The following is a 21,577-nucleotide window of genomic DNA, read 5'->3' on the forward strand; positions in this document are numbered from 1 at the left end:
AAACTCTTTTTGCTTTTGTTTCTTCAGAGACTAATTATTTAAGAGATGTGACAGCTATATCTTTAAACGTCTCAAGGTTATAGCAAGTAAGGTTGATATATCCTTTGTCGTCCTACTCCTGGTGTAATTTATTACCTAGCTTTCATAGGGTGGCTCCATTAGCAGATTTAAGAAGAGCCTTCAGAACCTCCTTTAATCACGCAAGTTTGTGACGGCTGTCTGCTGCTAATTAAATTTGCCTGCTACTCTTCTTCTCCATTGCTGTCTGGACTGAAGCCAAATTAACAAGAGGTTTGCGTCCTTCCAATTTGGCCAACGTTGGGGCACTGTATTGCTCACTGAAAACAGCAGCACTAGATCATAATGCAGATATTGGTAGTTAATGACCATTTAGACAAAAAGTCAAAATGAGTCAACATCCAGCCTGCATCTGGAGTTAACAGCAAATAGAGGCATTCACTGGTAACGTCAATTAACTTGGGAAATACCTGTTAAACTACTTCATATGGATTGAGGTTACCTGTGAATGGCTCTACTTGCTGTTAACCCTGGAAGCAGGCTGGATGCCGAAACGTTTTGATTTTTTTTTTGTTAGCGTCGGGTGTTATTACATGCTTCAGCGCTGAATCTTTACACAAGATAAGTGATGCTATTTTCATTTTGAATTGAGGATTTACTGGTTTTAGTGCAGTTTGTATATTTTATTAAACATAACATTTAAAGTAATTTTTCATTAGGGCGGTGGAGGTTTGCCAAAATGATTATATAAAGCCTCGGACTTGAAATAATTGTGCACTATAAGAGGTCCCAAGGCTGTGGCATTTAGGCTGATGTAATCCTCTTTTTTTTTTTTAATAAATTGTTTCAGTATAGACGCACTTCCATCGTTTCCTCTCCATTTTTGGTGTCTATTGTTTACCAAAAAGAGAATACAACACTTTAGATGTAGTTTCTACAAGTCAGGCCCCCACCCCTGTGGGCCAACACTTCACAAGACCAGAACACTGCACCAGTGATTTCACAGTAAGAATACTGAAAGGTAATTTTAGAATACAGGAACGTAAGACCTTTGAAATAAGAATGATTGAATATTTTGACACCCAACAAACAGGGCTTAATAAGGATCTGGGTTTTCTAACCTATTATAAACCATAAGCTGTATTTCTCTGTTTATTACCCTCCTCTCACCTACCAACACCCATTCTGTTAGAATATCAATGAAATGCTTTGATGTCCCCGTGCATACCCCCACCCTCCCACTCTGTCAGACTGTCAAAGTAATGCTTTGATGTTTCTCTTATATATACTACCTGCTACCACATTTCCTTATTTCCGACCTGAGGAAGAAGGGCAACCTTCAAAAGCTAATCAAGAAATGTATTAAGTTATGTCCAATAAAAAAAAGTATCTTATTTTCTTTTCCATGTTTTATTTTGTTTGATTTCTATTGGTAGTTTCTAAAACACAGTTCCGCCACTTCTTTTCAGACTCCAGAGTGGAAGGCGCATTCTGTTCCAACCTCCCTCTTCCAAACAGCCTGAAGAGGAAGGGCAAGGCCAAACCTAGGACCGACAGCTAGCAAATCACTACTCCTTAACCCAGCCCTTCTCCTGTTGCTCCTGCCCCATCCATACCTTCCCCTGGCTCCTCAGTTCCACCTCCTTTTGGTCTACAAATTTAAGTCCGATCCACGATGCACTGTCAAGTGTAGATGAGAAACCTTCTCCCTCATCTCCTTGGCTATATCACTCGTGCATGACAAGGGCATGTGCTCGTACCAAGAAGCCACCAATTTCTTCACTGACAGAAGTTTACTGCATACAGTAACGGACAAGGAGCACAGAAAGGAAATTGGGCAAAAGGACAGGAATTAAAAAAACAAAACAAACAAAAAAAAAAAAACTGACACCTTCCTGATCTATAATACAGTTCAGGGATTATGAAATATTTAAAAGTGCTTGAGGATTGATTTTGTGATCTGAAATTAAAAAAATATTGTAGTATTTAACCCAATAAATCTACAACCGAAGCAAACACCTTTAGGTAGCTCTATTTCCCCTGAATAAATGAAAGCCATCTGGCATTGTTTCAGCTCCATCATTTATGTTGCTTTTTCTCAGTTTGCTCCTTTCCACTTGGTAAGCTTGGCAACCATACTGTATATATTTTGCCCAAATGCTGATCAGGGATACAAGAGAAATGAAATGGAAAGTGATCATTTCTGTAATCTCCAAAAATATGTAGATACTAGTAAAAAAAAAGCCCCGTTTCTGATGCAAATGAAACGGGGGCTAGCAAGGTTTTCTTCTGTGTGCATGTGGGAGTGTGTGTGTCCCTGCCCTCTCTCCCTTCCCCTGTGCTGTGTCCTCTCTGTCCCCTCGGAGTCGAGTCCTTCAGTGTTAAGTTTCCTGCTGTGCTGTGTTTATGTGCTTCTGCCCTCTCTCCCCTCCCACCTCTGAGTCCTTCACTGTTACAGAGAGAGCGATTTGATTTCGTGCTTTGCTGTGTTTTCCTTCACTGTTTGTGTTACAGAGAGCGCGAGGGCGGGGCAGACTCATGGGGAAAACGGATCTCTCTCCCCCTTCACACTTCCGGCTGGAGGCTTCATTTAGAACGTTGGTGGTGCCTTTTATATATAGAGAGATTTTTCCATAATCCATTAAATTGTGAATTTCCACATAGTTAAATTTGGTGCATGTCTCTGCAAAACCTATATCACAATATGTATGGCAGTTGGAAAAAAGTTATCAAAGCAACAAAAATCCCATCAAATTTCTTGTGTCCTCTAACTTGACCTATTTACTGTGAAGGGAATTGCAGTGTTCATCTCCTAATATTGCTGACAAGCAGATGCATTACCTGAAAATTCCAAGTCTTTACAGGAGGCCCAAAGACAATTAAGGTTTTTTTTTTCACATCTTAACATTTGACATGTAAACATGAATTGACTATCAGGACTGTGGAGTTGGTATATCAAACCAACTATTTTTGTACTGTCTGACTTTGGCTCCAACTCCAAATATTAGGCATTAAATTTCTTTTTCTGGATTTAAAGTACTGGTAAATATAACTTTAGATACAGAACAATCTGGAAGATGTAATGGTGCAATTTGGGAAATTGAAGAGTAGCAAATTGCCTGGGCCAGATGGTATTTATCCCAGAGTACTGATAGAATTGTTAAATGAACTTGCAGAACTGTTAATACGTAATTTATCTTTAAAATCAAGCATGGTACTGGAAGATTGGAGGGTGGCCATTGGAGGGTGGCCAATGTAACACCAATTTTTAAAAAAAGGTTCCAGAAGTAATCCAGGAAATTATAGGTGAGCCTGACGTTGGTGATAGGCAAAATGGTAGAGACTAAGAACAAAATTGCAGAGTATAGTCATAAGCATTGATTAATGAGAAAGCCAACATGGATTTTGATATTGTGTATCTGGATTTTCAAAAGGCATCTGAAAGTACCTCATGAAAGACTCCAGAAGAAATTGGAGAGTCATGGGATAGGAGGTAGTGTACTACTATAGATTAAAAACTGGTTAAAAGCTAGAAAACACAAAGTAGGGTTAAATGGTCAGTATTCTCAACGGAGAAGGGTAGATAGTGGGGTTCCCCAGGGGTCTGTGCTGATCTAGAGATGGGAGTTAACTAGTGAGGTAATTAAATTTGCTGACAACAAAAAGTTATTCGAAGTTGTTAAATCGCAAGGGGATTGTGAAAAATTACAAGAGGACCTTATGAGACTGGGCATCCAAATGGCAGATGACGTTTAATGTGAGCACGTATAAAAGTGATGCATGTGGGCAAGAGAAACCCGAACCATTGCTACGTAATGCGGTTCCACATTAGGAGTCACAAACCAGGAAAGGGATCTAAGTGTCATCAGTATGTGGCGGCTGTGGCTAAGAAAGCAAATAGAATGTTAGGCATTATTAGGAAAGGAAAGGAAAACAAAAATGAGGACATTACAATGCCTTTGTATCGCTTCATAGTGTGACCGTGCCTCAAATATTGTGCCCAATTCTGGTCACATCTCAAAAAGATATAGTGGAATTAGAAAAGGTACAGAGAAGGGCAACGAAAATGATAAAGGAGATAGGGCAACAAAAATGATAAAGGGGATAGGACAACTTCCCTATGAGGGAAGGCAAAAGTGGCTAGGGCTCTTCAGCTTGGAGAAAAGACGGCTGAGGAGATTTGATAGAGGTCTATAAAATAATGAGTGGAATGGGTAGAGGTGAATTGCTTGTTTACTCTTTCCAAAAATACTAGGACTAAGGGGCACGCAATGAAGCTACAAAGTAGTAAATTTAAAACAGATCAGAGAAAATATTTCTTCACTCAACATGTAATTAAACTCTAAAATTCGTTGCCAGAGAACATAGTACAAGTAGTTAGATTAGTGGGGTTAAAAAAAAAAAAAGTTTTGGATAGCTTCCTAAAAGTCCATAAGCCATTATTAAACTTCTTATTTCTAGGATAAGCAGCATAAAATGTACTGTTTTGGGATATTGCCAGGTGCTTGTGACCTGAATTGACCACAGTTGGAAACAGGATGCTGGGCCAGATGGACCTTCGGTCTGTCCTAGTTATGGCATGGTATGTCTATATAAGTATAAAATGATAAATTTAGCATATATTATAATTATATCATTAATTTGTATTAAATGTTGAAGCTTGAGTCACAGCTGCTACATTTTTACCGATTGTGACTCCACCCAAAATTGCTTCAGAGTCCGACTCTGCAGGACAGTCGCTTTGAGAGCAAGCTGGATGGATTGCTGTGTTAAAAAATTTTTTTTTGAACAATATCTTTCTGGGAAGAGGAGACAAATTGGTGTCTTCCCCACCCAAGATTCAGCTGTGAGTAATATATATGAGTATTATCTAAAACAGCATAGATCAGTGGTTCCCAACCTGGTCCTGGAGGCACCTCAGCCAGTCAGGTTTTCAGGATATCCACAAAGATTCATGAGAGATATTTGCATGCACTGCATGTGGATCTCTCTCATGAATATTCATTGTGGGTATCCTGAAAACCTGACTGGCTGGGATGCCTCCAGACTAAAGGGCCCTTTTACTAAGGCGCATAGGAACTACCGCCCAGCTACCACATACCCTGGGCTGTAATTCCATTTTTGACATGTCCAAAACACGCATTAGAAAATATTTTCTATTTTCTACCGTGTGGTTCTTACCTGGTGGTAATCGGCAGCGTACGCGCGCTGACCATTACCACGTGAGACCTTACCGCTAAGCTGATGGGTGGCGGTAAATTCTCAGGCCGAAAATAGATGTGCGCTGATTTTGAAGCTCGTCCCATTTTCAGCCACAAAAAAAAAGGCTTTTCCAGTTGTGCTGAAAAATGGCTCTACGCATGTCCAAAACACGTGCCTACACCAGTGCAGACCATTTTCAGCGCGCCTTAGCAAAAGGGCCCCAAAGTTTGGGAAGCACTGGCATAAGATGAAGTGTAAACAAAAATGAAACATGGCAGTGACTGCAAGATAGATCATTAAAAAAAAGGCTGTAATTTTTGCAGCACAAGAACAAGTCATGCAGACAAATGTTGTGAAAACAAAAATAGACAAGATTAGTGAAGATGCTAAATACCAGCTATGTAAAGAATAAGATGAAAAACTGGATCGTGTAATTAGTGGTTGCAGTAAAACTGTTCAAACCAAGTACAGGAAGCGTCAACGTTGCTTGAATAATACACTGGCATTTAAGCAAAAAATATGGCTTTCAAGTGTGTAAAAATTATTGAGAACACACAATCAAGGGAAGTCATAGAAATGAGAACGTGAAGATTTAATGAGGCTTTAAAATTAGGATGAACTATAATTTGGAATATAGGACATCAGATATAACAGTAGTAGAATAAACGTTTGTGTGGCTCATATAGGTATTTATATCGGGAGACAGTCAAGTACAAGAGAAAGAACTTGAAAGTCACAAAATACAGGGAATCTGCAGACTGAACCCGAAAGACAATGGAACAAAACAAAACAAAAAAAAATCAAAAGTAGCACCAGTTATAATAAGGGCTTTAGTAGCCATACCAAATACACGAACTCTCCCCTCCCCCCACAAAAAAAAACAAAACAAAACAAAAAACACTTGGAATCGCTTACAATCAAAGAGAACAAAAGGCAGCTTTATTTGGAACTGTATTCATACCACAACGCTACCTCCACAATTCCTAAGACCTTGGGTAGGTCAAACTGCCCGTTAATAGAACTAGTTAACACTGAGAAAAGCAACTCAAGCTTTGATGAACATATATGCGACCTGCTGAACGAAAAAGTACCAAAATTGCTTATACCACAAGATAGAGGGATATCAACTGCATAATACTGCAAAATTTCAGCCTAAGTTACGGACTTTGAAAAACAAAATGATTATAAAAAAAAAAAAAATTTTTCTTTTTGAAAAATAGCAAACTTGAAGCATCTCTCTTTTTACCTATAGGAATTTACAGAAACTTTTGATTATGTTTTGTATAGACCAAGATCAAATTTCAAAAATGAAATTTGTCCAAATGTACCCCTCCATACATTTATAGCATTTATATCTGTTATTTGTGTAATCCCCTATTATATTATATTATGTTTGTAGGACTCTACAGAAGTACTGAGGGAGGATCCTGCCCAAAAGGGATGGGTTTGTGGAATAAGATGTAGGGAGAAATATTTCTATGTATTTAAGTGACAGAGGGAGAGTAGTAAAAAAGGTAAGAAATGCTGGAGTTGGGGGTGACACGGGGTCTTTGGTTGCCTGTACCCCCAAGGGGAGCCTTGTATAAGAGGGGGGATCCCAATGTCGCTAAATAAACTCAGGCTGAATCGAGTAGTTGCTGCCCCTAACTGTGGCAACTGTCAATGTGTGAGAGCTTAGGTAGGTAAGGGAAGCCCAACCCAAAAGCAGGAACCAGGACAGGGGAAGCCTGTTCAACACCAGGATGCAGCTCCAGAAGTGCATCGCTGGAAGAAGGACAGTCTAAAGGGTCTGTGCCCGAGGAAAATGGATTGGGATTGGGGAAATTCAGGAGCAGTCTCAGCTTATTATTAACAGCCTTTGGGATGGGTAAGAGACAGGCAGTGTTTATAAATGTATAAATACTGAAAATTGCAAGGCGTTCGTTTGAAAAAAAGGGTTGAGGTTGTAATACTGTCAGGCCTCTCAAGGGAAACCTGGATTCATGAGCCCTTGGACCACTGCCGTAGAGCAGCAGTGGCAGGAAAAAAAACCCCAACAAGACAGGGGCTGCAGATGTAGATAAGCAAAGCAGGAACACACTGGACTAGAACACTCGGACTGGAACAAGACTTCACCTGCACTTGGCCACCGTCCCCTAGGGGTTGAGCCCCTAGGTGCGGGCAGCCGGCAGGACTTACAGGATACAGGAACTCACACAGGGAATAGGACTCCAAAACAAGCTTGACTAACAGGGACCAAGGGAAAAAGGCAGAGGGGAACTAGAGACACAAAATAAGACAAGACAAGGCAGAACACAAAGCTAGGCTACAACTATAAACTAATACCAGAGCATTAACAGAAGGCTGAACACAAGGCAGCCACAAAAAACACACAGAGAAACACTGGAGAGAAACAGACTCACCACAGAGTACTGCAACCGGAGAGAACAATCCCAGGTGTAGTATGGTGAGGGCTAATTACACACCTACTGGCAGCAGCCAGCACAAGGAGACAGAGCAAGAACTACAAGTAAACACCACTGACCAAACAGACACTGAAATAGAAGGCAGAAATGCCCACCGACTGACCTATAGTGATGCAAAGACAAACTTAGGAAGTTCCCAGGTTGTAATAAAGGCACTACAGGTGAGGTCACCAGCAGGGTGGGGCTTAGCAGCACAACAGCAGAGCACAGCTTGGCTGGAACAGGATACCGGAATGTACTGGACCGAATTTCAGGATTTTCACAGACTTGGATTGGCTGGAGGAATCCCAAAGCAAGTCCGACAGGGAATATAGTCACAATCGTGACAAATACACAATATTGAATGGACAGGATGAGTTCTACTGCACAGGAGTTACACATTTGAATTGCCTGCAGGTTGCAGAAAGTTCAGTAAAGTTGAGTTTGTATCATCTAAGAAAATGCCTTGGAGTGCTGTGTGATTCTTTGAAGTGGGAGTGTGGACGCTTGTTCCCCGGGACTGGTGAGACCTTACAAAGAAGCCCCATGTGTCTTCCCAAAGCACCGGATCTCTATTCTGGACCACTGACCTAAGCTCAACTGGTGAAAGAAAGGACTGTGCGTGTGGAGGGAGAGCTGAGTGGAGAAACTATGTTCGGACAGCGAGCAAGCTAACAGTTGTCACTGTGCCCCGGGTCATGTGATTGTGAGGGTTGGAGAAGTTGTCTGGACCCAGTAGAGCTGAGCTAGTCTGGGTCAGACCCGAGGTTACATTTGCAACCCGTTTTGGTACCCTTTTGCTCAGCAGGTCACCTATATTTGCTGCCTGAAGGAAAAACGTGTTGTATGAGCACTTGACGCAAAACTAAGAAAATGATAAAGTTTAGTGTGCTTATTGGAAACCACCAATAATATATTACTAGTAAAACATGCCCGTTTCTTGCGCAAATGAAACGGGCGCTAGCACGGTTTCCTTCTGAACCTCCCCCCTCCGTACTCACCCCTTCGGCGTTCTGAAGGCACTGACCGCCATTGTTGCGGACCTCGGCATGCCACCTTCAATCTGCTGAGTCGTTGGTTGTGAAGCCAGTGACGCCATTGCTCCGCCCTTGACGTCATCACGTTTGACGCGAGGGCGGGGCCCCAACACTGTTTTCGGTGGCTTCACCACCACGAAGACTTCGAACCGGAAGGAAGTGCCCGGAGGACCTGACAGTGACGTCAGTGTCCTCAGAACGCTGAGGGTGAGTTTTATTATATAGGATTAGCTACATTTGTATCCCACATTTTCCCACCTTTTTTGCAGGCTCAATGTGGCTTACAATAGGCCGTAATGGTGATCACTATTTCCAGACTGAGAATTACAGAATGTTGTAAAAATTTCAGGAACAGAAAATATACATTTAGAAGAAATTAGATATACAATTAATTTCAATTTAAGAATGAGGGCAGTATATAACGTCCCATAATGACAGTATGATAAAGAAACCAATATTTAAAAAAAAAAAAAAAAAAAAAAAAAAAAGTTCAATGTTAACTTGTTCTAGTAAAAGTTTTGATGTCAGTTCGTTTGAGAAGGGTCCTTATGATAGGTATCCTTAAACAAGTTAGTTTTTAGAACTTTCCGGAAGGCTGCCAAGTCATGCGTTGTTTTTATGGCTCTTGGTAATGTATTCCATAATAGCATGCAGATGTAGATATATCTAAAACGAATCGGAGAAAATTTTTCTTCACCCAACATGTAATTAGACTCTGGAATTCGTTGCCGGAGAACGTGGTACGGGCGGTTAGCTTGACGGAGTTTAAAAAGGGGTTAGATAGATTCCTAAAGGACAAGTCCATAGACCGCTATTAAATGGACTTGGAAAAATTCCGCATTTTTAGTTATAACTTGTCTGGAATGTTTTTACGTTTGGGGAGCGTGCCAGGTGCCCTTGACCTGGATTGGCCACTGTCGGTGACAGGATGCTGGGCTAGATGGACCTTTGGTCTTTCCCAGTATGGCACTACTTATGTACTTATATCTAAAGCTTTATATCTTTAAATAAAGATATAAAACTTTAAGGCTTCAGAAGTTAAAACAGTTTGGCGCTGTAAAAAATATTCCAGTACACTGATAGATCTATGACCATCTGAATTCCTACAACAATTGAACATTAAAATATGTTCCCAAAATGCACCAAAATATATTGAAGGAATGCATTAAAAATAATATATTTATGAAATAGAAGGGAGCCTTAGAATATGTTTTATGACTCACATTAAACCTACCATGCAAGCAGTATCACAATAATTGTGACTAAGCTGCTGAAGTGGTATTCAGCAACCTTTTATATTAAAGTGTTGAACTTAAGGTGCTTATTGCAAAATTCATACTGTCATATTCCTTCATCATATTTGTTTGAATTGTATTAGACTTGTCCTACAGTTCTGGTTTTTGTAAAATTGCACATATGACTATATACATATATATACATACATATATATATATATATATGCAATAATCTGCACCTTTTGATATGGATTTGTACGTCTGCTTTGAAATATTTGGAAATCCTCATACCTTACTGTACATATGTTAGGCTTTAATAGTATAGAGCAACACTTACATGGGGCATGAAACATGACCAGCACAGACCGGTGCTCTTTCACAAACTGGTCGAAATCTTCATCAGTCAGGTGGTGAACTGAACTGTCCTGTTCTGCCCAGGGAACTTCTGGGGCTTCCGGCTGATGGGGCTGAGGACTAATCAAGATAGGAAGTTCAGAAAGAAGTCTCTTGTACCAAAACTTTCCTTAGATTTCATGGTTAACAGGTAATTATAGACCTACTGCCCAACATCCCAATGTTTACTAATGTATCACCCCCTCACTTCTGATTGAAATGTGTGGTAAACGCTGGGTTCTGTTTGCCTTTCTATGTAGTCGTGGCTCTGAACCCAGCTCCCAGAAGTGGAAGGAGAACAAATATACTAACCACGTCTCGTGCCCTCAAAGGACACGAGAGGAAAAATAATCTATTTGTAGGGATTTCCCCTGATTTTGGGCAGAAACACAATAGACTCCTTTCCAGTTAAATAAAAAACATTTAATTGTAAATAATTTAGTTGCATGCAACAAGTAATAATAGGGTTTTCCCCCTTTTGTGTTTCTAAACTGTATCAATAACTAAACATTCATGTTTCTACACAGAACACCACACTTCACAATATAACTTAGTAAACATTACAGGTTACATCTTTCCAGGAGCCACCAATACTCAGACCAACTTTCAGGTAAGATTTTTTTCTTTCTCTGTCTCTTTTCTCCTTTAGGGATTTCTGTCACTTAGCTGTTGGTTTGATGTTGAAAGTTGCAACACTTTTTTTCGTTGGGGCCCGGATCATCGAGGTATTTTCTCTTCTTCTTCCGTTCTTCTCCCTACACCTCTCCCTTAAAACTAAAATAACTGGAAGCAAGACCCTCTCTCCCTGAAAATTGCCAGCAACCTTCAAGGGATATTAAACAATGTTGCAAGACTGTGGCCAACTTCTCTAATCCAAATAAAATTAAGTAGATATTCCCTTCTAACACCTAAGCTGTACTGCAATTCCCTATTCTGGCTGCGGTGCTTAGCTGTCACTCACTCTGCTCAAGATTCTCTCTCTCTCTCTCTCTTCAATCAGTGAACATTCTTTTCACCTCTCCCTTAATATTTAATATGGAGAAAACCCCCACAGCCTCCTTTGCACCTAAGACTGGGTTTTTTTCTTCCATTCACCCTTTATCTGTAGCCCTCCCCTTTTCATTAAGAATCCCTTTCCTTTTACCCTTCACCAATCATCCAACAGCCACTTTACACCAGGCAGACTTTCTGTACACACTTTCCCTATTACCCTCCTTTCTTTTTTCTCATTCCCACACTTTTACCTTAGCCATACTACTTTCCCCTTACAAATGCCTTCAAATCCTCAACTCTCTCTCAGAGCTCACTCACAACACACCTTCTTCTTCAAAGCCATAAGCACCACTCAACTGTCACAAGCTCCCGTTTCCTAGGCAACCCCTCCTTAGCTTCCCATTCCAAGTTACCTTGCTGACCGGCGGAATGTTCGCCAGCACAAGTACAACCCCATTTTACTTTTGATTTTCCCATAGACTATAAAGTATTTTTTTGTTTCCCTCTTTTCCCTTCCCCTTCTCTTTCCTTTAACCCCTTGGTTACACTAAGATCATGGAAGATTAATTAAATTGACATAATATGCTTTTGAAAACACAACCTGGCTTTAGACAGGGTTTTTAGCACTGAAACATTGTTGAACTCAATGTTAGCTTAAGCCAGGGTTTTTTTTGGTTTGTTTTTAAATCTTAAGGCTACCAAGTCATTTTATTACAGTTTGATTTGTCATCTGCTTTTGACCTGGTGGACCATATTTCATTGGATATTTTTGGAAATTTAAGTATTGTAGGAGTTCAAGGTTTTTTTTTTTTTTAGAAAACAGTGTTTATAGGGACTTTAAAGAGCAGATAAAATCTCAGCTGTGGACTCCTACAGTAGGGGTACTGCGGGGTTTTCTCTTGTCCCCTATCTTGTTTAATGTTTTGATAACATTAGGAAAATTTTTTGACTTTCAAAAAATTGTACTTATCTGTATGCAGATGATATAAAACGATTCTATTTCCATTTGCGTTACAAGATGTACGAGGAGAGACTTTCTGAACTAAACATGTATACTCTGGAGGAAAGGAGAAGCAGGGGTGATATGATACAGACGTTCAAATATTTGAAAGGTATTAATCCGCAAACGAACCTTTTCCGGAGATGGGAAGGTGGTAGAATGAGAGGACATGAAATGAGATTGAAGGGGGGCAGACTCAAGAAAAATGTTAGGAAGTATTTTTTCACGGAGAGAGTAGTGGATGCTTGGAATGCTCTCCCGCGGGAGGTGGTGGAAATGAAAACGGTAACGGAATTCAAACATGGGATAAGCATAAAGGAATCCTGTGCAGAAGGAATGGATCCTCAGGAGCTTAGTCAAGATCGGGAGGCAGGGATAGTGCTGGGCAGACTTATACGGTCTGTGCCAGAGCCGGTGGTGGGAGGCGGGGCAGACTTATACAGTCTGTGCCCTGAAGAACACAGGTACAAATCAAAGTAGGGTATACACAAAATTAGCACATATGAGTTATCTTGGTGGGCAGACTGGATGGACTGTGCAGGTCTTTTTCTGCCGTCATCTACTATGTTACTATGTTACATTAGCAAAAACAGTTGAAGATAGTATTAGTGAAATAGCTACTTATTTTGAGATTAGGGAACAGTGGGCTTTGCATTAAGCTTAAACTAAACAAATGAGAAAGCTAAGATTCTATGTTTATCACCCTCAACTAGGATTCCCTCTAGTTCAATTTTGAAAATTCAGGGTTCAGTTTTTCTTTGGAACCTTCACTAAAGGTATTGGGGATTCTGTTGGACCCTCATTTAAACTACGAAGCAGTGGCGTAGCTACGTGGGGCCTGAGCCCCCGCAGATTCACCCCAGGACCCCCCTCCCGGTGAACCCGCCCCCGCCCACCTTTACTTTTGTTGGCGGGGGATCCCACTCCCCGCCAGCCGACGTCTTCTCAGTCCTTCCTGCTCTTCAATTTGTTTGCTGACGTCCTGCACGTAATTGTACAGTTCTGTTCTGAGTCTGACATCCTGCATGTACAACGTGCAGGACGTCAGCAAACAAATTGAAGAGCAGGAAGCGACTGAGAAGAAGACGTCGGCTGGCGGGGAGTGGGATCCCCCGCCAGCAAAAGTAAAGGTAGGCTGCAGCGGCGGTGGGTTCGCGGCGGGAGGGGGGGGGGGGGGCGGCAATGTCGGCAGTGGGGGGGCGGCGCCAGGGGAGGGCTAAAATGTGCCCCCTCCCCCGGGCTCTGGACCCCTCCTCCACGGAAGGCTGGCTACGCCCCTGCTACGCAGACTCAAATTTCGCAGCTAACCAGGAAGGTGTTTTACAGGTTAGGAGAGCGCCAGCATATTAAAGGGGCCCTTTTACTAAACCGTGGCATAAAGTGAGACAGTGCGAGTGCATCTTTTGGGCGCGTGCCTGGCCAGTTTTTACCACGTCCTGGAAAAAGGAACTTTTTTAAAAAGGGGCTGGAAAATGTGCGTGCGGCAAAATAAAAACCAGTGTGCATCTGTTTTCAGCCTGAGACCTTACAGCCATCCACTGACTTAGCGGTAAGGTCTCACAGTAGGCTTGCAGCACGCGTCCACTCCCGTTTAGCACCGGGTAAGTGCCATGCGGTAGAAAATATTTTCTACTGCGTGTTTTCGGCACATGCCAAATTCAGAATTACCACCCAAGGCACGCAGTAGCCAGGCAGTAATGCCGATTTGGTGTATGCTGGATGCGTTTAGGCCCTTACGTGCCTTCGTAAAAGGGCCCCTAAATGTTTGATGAGTAAAACCTATTTTCAGGTGGTGGTTCAGGCACGGGTGATGTCTCAGCTTGATGACTACAATGCACTTTATAGTGGATGTTCTCGGTCATCTCTGAGATGTTTGCAAATTTTTCAGAACAATGCTTCAAAACTGATTTGTGGAAGATATATTTCAATCATGCCACTCCTTTATTAAGATCTCTTCATTGGCTTCCTATTGAAGCACGATATAAATTTATATCCACAAATTTAATGGTTTTCTTCCAGATTATTAAGTGGTGTTATTCACTGTAGGAACAACAGTGTGTTCTTAGATCGGGGGACTGTTGCTTACCGCAGTTTCCTTATGTGGAACATGTGAGGTACAAGTCATTTCACAGTTCTAGTGTTTTGTTTATTGTTCGTTGCAATGCTGTTTTAATAGTCGTAACAGTGGTCCACACAGCCCCAAAATTAAGAAAATAAACTATAACCGTGTTTAATAGCTGAGCATTAGGATGCAGAGAAGTTGAAGAAAGCTTGCAAAATATGGGAATTTATATATAATGGATCCGAGAGGGTACCAAAACAAAGTGACACCGTACAATGGAAGATAAAGTCAAGCCCTCCCCAAGAAAAACAATATCTATAAGAGCAAGACAACTGATTTGAATTTTATATTGGTCTTCAAAGTTACAGTGCATCACTGAAGCATCAAAGTACCAGCTGAGCTCTTCAAAACATTCGCTCCCTGGCTCTGCAGCTCTTTTGCTCACAGTTTGAGGTTATCCCATTTTAGTCAATGTTTGTAGGGGGAAACTTCCAAATTCTCTGTACTGGGTGAAGACTGCAACTACCTTTACAGAACCTACACTAATTTTGAAAGCAAATGTGCTTGTGCTCTTTTTGATTTGTACCAGCTTCTAGGTGTGTATGTTTTTCATGGAAAACAAAGCACCTAGGGGTGAAAAATCAATCTACATGATTTCCTTCTCCCCATCTTAACACGCCTGAGAATACTTCCTGGAGTATGCACTTTTAAATACATTGAGGGTGAGTAATTAAAAAAAAAAAAAAAAAAAAAACTAAACAGGAGAATAACGCAAGTGAAACACTGAAAACTATCAACCCATTTCCACTCATTTTAGGACAGAACCTCTTTATGATTGCATGTCCATGTTCCCAAAAGCCTTCTTCCCAAGTCCTCACTAAAGTTATTTATACTCTGTATGCAGTCATGTGCTGCCAGAGATTTTATCAGTGGAGCAGCACCTTCACAGATCTAGGATAGCAGGATCTTCTAAAATTCTTTCACACACCTACACTCTCTCTACCAGTAGAAAAAAAAAAGTTCTTGTGTCCTGGGATTATTATATTCCACACTCTCACGCGAACCTCAGATCAACAACTTAAATGAGGAAGGTTTTAACTTAAACAATAGAGATTGGTTTGGTCATACTTTTATGACGATCACCTTGCCTTGATGGTTCAATTATTAATACCATCTCTCATATTACTATGTTGGGTTCTGGTAAACTACAAAACAAGCTTCAACTATTACAAAATACAGCTGCAAGACTGATTTTCAGATGTGAAAATTATATCGCTGCTCTCCTTTTAGTAAAACACTGGCTTCTTGTTATAGCACATATAAGGACCCTTTTACTACAGGCTTACCTCGTGCCAATCCAGGAGTACGATCTGTTTTTGTAGCACCAGAGCTTAACCGGTGGTAATCAGGCAGTGACGCATGCTGCCCGGTTACTGCCGGGTTAGCATGGGAGCCCTTACTGCCATCTCAACAGGTGGTGGTGGTAAGGGATCCCCCCACCCCAACTGACCACACAGTAATTCCCCTACCTCACGGCCTTTTCTCTTTTTTAGGCGAAAAGACAGTTTTACCCACTGCGGTAAAAAGGGGCCTGAGCGAGAGTCTCAAAAACATGCGCTGATGCTAGCATAGGCCCTCCTATTACCAAAGTTTAGTAAAAGGGCCCCATAATTTACAAAAATTAATGTATCTTTACACAAAGAAGAAACCCCTACATAAAAACAATGTTCAAAAAGAAAGGAGTAGTGGTGAGCCGACAGACTCCAACAGGCAAGTGTAAGTCAAAAGCAGTTTAGTTTTGAAGCACCTCATGAAAAAAAAAAAAAAAAAAAGGCCCATCAGTGCTGTATTTTAGAAATGAATCGCTTGCCTCAAGGGTCACATAGACCGTCTGCACTGAAAAATTAGGCGACGTCATTTGCGCTTCAGAAAAGGTGTTCACTGTTGGCTAAGCACCGCAGTGAAAGATTCTTTCAGAAATCGTAGATGACAGTGTACACGACCCAAGGCAGGTGTTTCATTGCTGAAACACGGTGCGGTGTTGAGTCTTTCATGTGAGGTACTTAAACTGCTTTTGATTTACACTTGCCTGCTGGAGTCTGTTGGCCTACCCCCTCACTCTTTTTTCTGAACATCATTTTTATGTAGGAGTTTGTTTCCCTGTTTGTGAAGTTTAACTGGGAGCCACAGTAACGAGCAACTACCGGTGAGGGAGATGTGAAGGATTTGGCCAGTTTAGGACTGAGTATGGATTACTCTCTCAGGTGAAGCGTTAATGAGGCGTTTTACAAATTTGGGAAAAAGTAGGCAACCTTACCCTTTTCCCCTATTCCGGAAGAAAAATGTTTTCACTGTGCAAAAATCAGCCGGAGACAGCAGCGGCTCTAGCAGAGATCATCATAAGCACTTACCAGGGGACTTTTATTTTTGGCCTTTGATGTCAAAACCACAATCCCTTCCAAGAGATTAGCAAATGTATCATGTGGCGAGATGATTAAATCAACACACAATACAAGTTGCAGCCAGCTAGCATTTGACATGTGGTAAATACAATCTGTTGGAATAATGTATTGTGTTTTACATGCATTGTCTGTCAGCAATGTTTTTTTTCTTTCTCTGTGATTACTCTGTGACCTCTGATGTGAATTGCCTAGAGAGGTCACACCCATGCAACTTCCTGTGGGGATTAGGAACAGCACATGGAGCTCATGATCTCTCCTAACCTGAGGATCTATATCTATGGTGTGAGCATCCATTACCATCTAAGCACATGGAAAGAGCTGATAATCCAAATGTATAGTATTATGTTTATATAAGCCTGTCTGAATATAAATCTGACTAAAACTGTGAGTAAACAGATGTTTTGTTACTTCAACTTTTAAAGTGACTCAGCAGTGAATTATTCTGGGGTGTATGTGAGAGAGATGAAGAAAAGAAATTAACATTTCTAAAGCTGAAGCTGTGTGTATAAAATCTGCTAATTATTTACTACAAATAATCCAACAAAAGGGTTATGGGCCCAGCCCAGGAATTGAAAAGGGAGAAATATTACCAGGCAGTGAAAAAGCCAAATTTTTCTCTTTAAGTTTTAAAAGAAAGATTCAGTCTGTCTCTCTCTCCCCCCACACACCAAACAGAAGGCAAGGCTAAGAAATGGCTGAGGGAGGAAATTCACCATTTTTCTACTATCTCAAGGTGCCTAAATTAACTGAATTTAATTATCAGCAATGGGAGCTAAGATTCAGATGTCTCCTTCAAGCAAAGAAATTAAGTATATGTTTAGACCAAAACAGAACAGCTGAAAATATGGCTGAATGGGACAATGCAAACTATTATGTGAAGTGCATGTTTTTGGAAGCTCTCTCAGAGAAAAAGCCATATTAGTGGAGGCAAAAGATACAGCAAACGAAATTTTATATAAACTGAGAACTATGTATGCAACTACATATGCAAAACAGCAACCAATTTGGTTGGCAGAGTTGAATGAGACCAAATTAAGGGATAAAAGTAAGTGTAATGATCACATTATGCATCTTATGTCTTCATTTCAAAAGCTAGAACTTTCTGGAATTCCCATGTGTGATGCATTGAAAAGAGCATTTCTTTTTACCTCACTATCAAAGAAGTTTGATGTTTTTAGGTCTGTAAATGAAGCCATTGAAGGGCAATCTTTTGAACAGGCAGCATCAAAACTGAGGCAGGAATGCATAATTAATGATTCTGAGGAGATGTGTTCTCAAAGACAGTCAGAGAGAAATGAAACAAATTTCTTGGCAAAGAACAGAGGAAGGCGGAGCTATGGGAAAACTCCACCTAAGGGCAAGCTGATTTGCTATTCATGTGGAAAGGAGGGACATGTATCTAAATGGTGTAAGGAAACACAAAACACCCCCTCTAGCTCACCTAAGCCAATGGAACAAAAGAATTTTCCAAGCAAGAAATGTATGAAAGACAATGATAAACATAAGAGCTTTCTAATGGTAGAAAAATCTTTGACTATGATGGATAATAATAATTCAAATGAAAGTACTTGGATTTTGGATTCGGGGAGCACATGCCATTTAACCAATTGTAAGGATTTCTTTCAGGAAATGAGTCCAGAAGAAGGTATTCTTCATACTGCAAACGCAGGGACTACTCAGATCCAAGCAAAAGGCATTGGATTCTTAAAATGCAAAGTGTCTAATGAAGTTAAAGAAATTCCTGTAAGTGATGTCTTGTATATTCCCCAAGCAGTTTGCAATATGCTTAGTGTATCTACATTAGATAAGAAGGGATTTGCGATTCATTTTGAAAACAATAAGTGCACAATCTCTAAAAATGATGAAGTGTATGCTGAAGCTTTTATGCATAATGATGTTTATAAACTGAGCATTTCAGGTGAAGCCTCACATCTGGCGCAAGTAAGGAAGAATGATGGTAAATGTAGTCTGGAAATCTGGCACCGCCGCCTGGGACATCGTGATTTTAAGGTGATCCAGGATCTTCACAGTGGGCAACTAGCCACAGGCATTCAAATAAGTGCAGATACTGGTAAAATGGAGAAATGCATAGACTGTTACTCAAAAAGGTGTGAGACCCTCATTTCCTGCATACACAGGAAATAGGAATAATAAAGTACTGGACTTAATACACAGTGACTTATGTGGACCGTTTAATATCCCATCATTGGGAAATAACAGATTTGTGCTAATATTCTTGGATGATTTCTCTAGATATTGTGTGGCCTATTTGCTGAAAGAAAAAAGTCAAGTCACAGACATGCTGAAGAAATACGTAGCCATGGTGAGCAATAAATTTGAAAGAAAACCAAAGGTTCTTCAGACCGACAATGGTGGTGAGTTCACTTCACAAAGCATGCGCACATTTCTAGAACAAGAAGGCATTCAGCATATCACAACAGTAGCTTATACACCAGAGCAAAATTCTGTTGCAGAGAGAAAATTTAGGTCACTTGTGGAAATGACCAGATGTATGCTGTCAGATAGCAATCTCCCTAAAAGACTATGGGGGGAAGCCATTCTCACAGCAGTGTACCTACAAAACAGAATGCCAACTAAAGGCGCTGAGCGCACACCACATGAGACATGGCATGGTAGGAAGCCAAACCTGTCACACAAGAACATTTGGAAGTACAGCATATGCTCATGTACCAAAGCAAAGAAGGCATAAGCTGGATTCCACAACAGAAAGGGGCATTTTAGTTGGCTATGCTCCAGGACACAAAGGATATAGAATTTTGAATCTGAAAACTGGCATTGTTGGCATAAGACATGTTACATATTTTGATGAAAACAAAAGGGTTGATAAAGGCTGGATTATCCCAGATGAGCCTTATCATCCAGAATATGAAACTAGAACCATAATAGACATGCCAGTGTATATAAATGCCATACCTAGGCAAATGTCTGAAAGCAACTCATCTGTATCTAACAAGGAACAGGCAGAGGAAGCAGACACAGAAAGGATCATTGCAGGAGACAGTACAGTTGGAGAAGGGGAATCAATTGGAGAAGGACTCTCAGATTTAGAGGATGCGGAAAGGTCAGACCAACCTGTTGTCAGACGCTCATCCAGGGAAAACAAAGGTGTTCCACCCCCAAGACTGTCTTACCTAACAAAGTCAGCAGAAGCTCAAGAGCCCTTAACATGGGATGAGATTGAGAAAATGCCAGCAGAAGAAGCTGCTGAATGGCGTAAAGCTGCACAAGAAGAAATTGATGCATTGCATAAAAATAATACTTGGATTCTTACAAAATTACCTCCTGGCAAGAAAGCTATAGGATGCAAATGGGTATTCAAGTTAAAAAGGAATGCACAAGGAAAAGTGGAAAGGTATAAAGCCAGATTAGTCGCAAAGGGATATCTTCAAAAATATGGAGAAGATTTTGATGAAGTGTTTGCACCTGTAGTGAAACACACGACAATTAGAACACTTCTGAGCATTGCAGTCTCAAAAGGCATGCAAGTCAACCACATTGATGTGAAAACAGCATTTCTTCATGGAGATATAACTGAAGACTTGTACATGGAACAGCCAACAGGTTTCATAAATACAAAACAAAGACAGCTAGTGTGTAAATTAAACAAAGGTCTTTATGGATTAAAGCAAAGTGCAAAATGTTGGAATGACAAATTGCATGAAATATTGACAAATTTAGGATTTAAGCAAGGTGAAGCAGATAAATGCTTGTACACTAGGTGCAGAAATGGACAATATGCATACATTTTAGCTTTTGTTGATGATCTGCTCATTGCAAGCGAAAGTGAGCAAGAGTACAAGGACATTGTAAAATATTTAAACCTGAATGTTGAGATAAAAGAACTTGGTAATGTGTCATACTATCTTGGTATAGAAATTGAGAAACAAAATGATGGTTCTTATCTTCTAAGCCAGAAGCAGAAAATAAATGAGCTTATTGAAAGTTTAGGTATGCAAGATGCCCAAGTTGTAAGCACTCCCATGATCACTGATTTTCTGAAGGATGAAACAGTAAGAGAACCTTTACCAGATAACATCCAATATAGATCAGCCATAGGTAAGCTTTTATATCTGACTACCACACACAGGGCTGATATAGCAAATGCAGTAGGAATTTTGAGCAGAAGGGTCAGCTCACCTACCAAATCAGATTGGACTGCAGTTAAAAGGATGGTAAGGTATTTAAAAGGTACCATTGATTGTAAATTAAAGATTTCAGCCAATAGTAATCCAAAACTAATATGTTACTGTGATTCAGATTGGGCAGGGGATCATTCTGATTATAAATCCACAAGTGGATATGTGTTTATGTATGGAAATGTACAAATTTCTTGGGCCAGTCATAAACAAAGTATTGTGAGTCTGTCTTCTACAGAAGCTGAATATGTGGCTGTATCAGAAGCATGCAGAGAACTGATGTGGATTGAAAAACTTTTGCTGGATTTTGGAATAGATGAACAGAGACCAATCCAGATAATGGAAGATAATCAGAGCTGCATCAGACTGTCACAGAATGACAAGGTTCAGTCACGCACCAAGCACATCGCAACGAAATATCACAACGTGCGAGAGCTGGCGAAAGAAGGGGTCATCAGTCTAGACTATTGTCACACCAGTGAGATGACAGCTGACATCATGACCAAACCGTTACCCAGAGAACGTTTTGAGAATCTGCGAATAAAGCTTGGACTTTGTATGAATTAATAATTGC

General features: G+C 40.6%; 1 protein-coding gene across 1 annotated transcript in view; it reads right to left on the reverse strand.

Moving 5' to 3' along the window:
- Positions 1-21,577, reverse strand: part of PDIA5 (protein disulfide isomerase family A member 5) — a 289,623-nt gene that overhangs the window by 102,354 nt on the left and 165,692 nt on the right. The window contains exon 11 of the mRNA XM_030209219.1: positions 10,274-10,410. Within this exon, the coding sequence (XP_030065079.1) occupies positions 10,274-10,410 (137 nt within the window). The remainder of the gene's footprint in view (positions 1-10,273; positions 10,411-21,577) is intronic.

Source organism: Microcaecilia unicolor, chromosome 7 (assembly GCF_901765095.1).
Source record: "Microcaecilia unicolor chromosome 7, aMicUni1.1, whole genome shotgun sequence".
Taxonomy (NCBI): domain Eukaryota; kingdom Metazoa; phylum Chordata; class Amphibia; order Gymnophiona; family Siphonopidae; genus Microcaecilia; species Microcaecilia unicolor.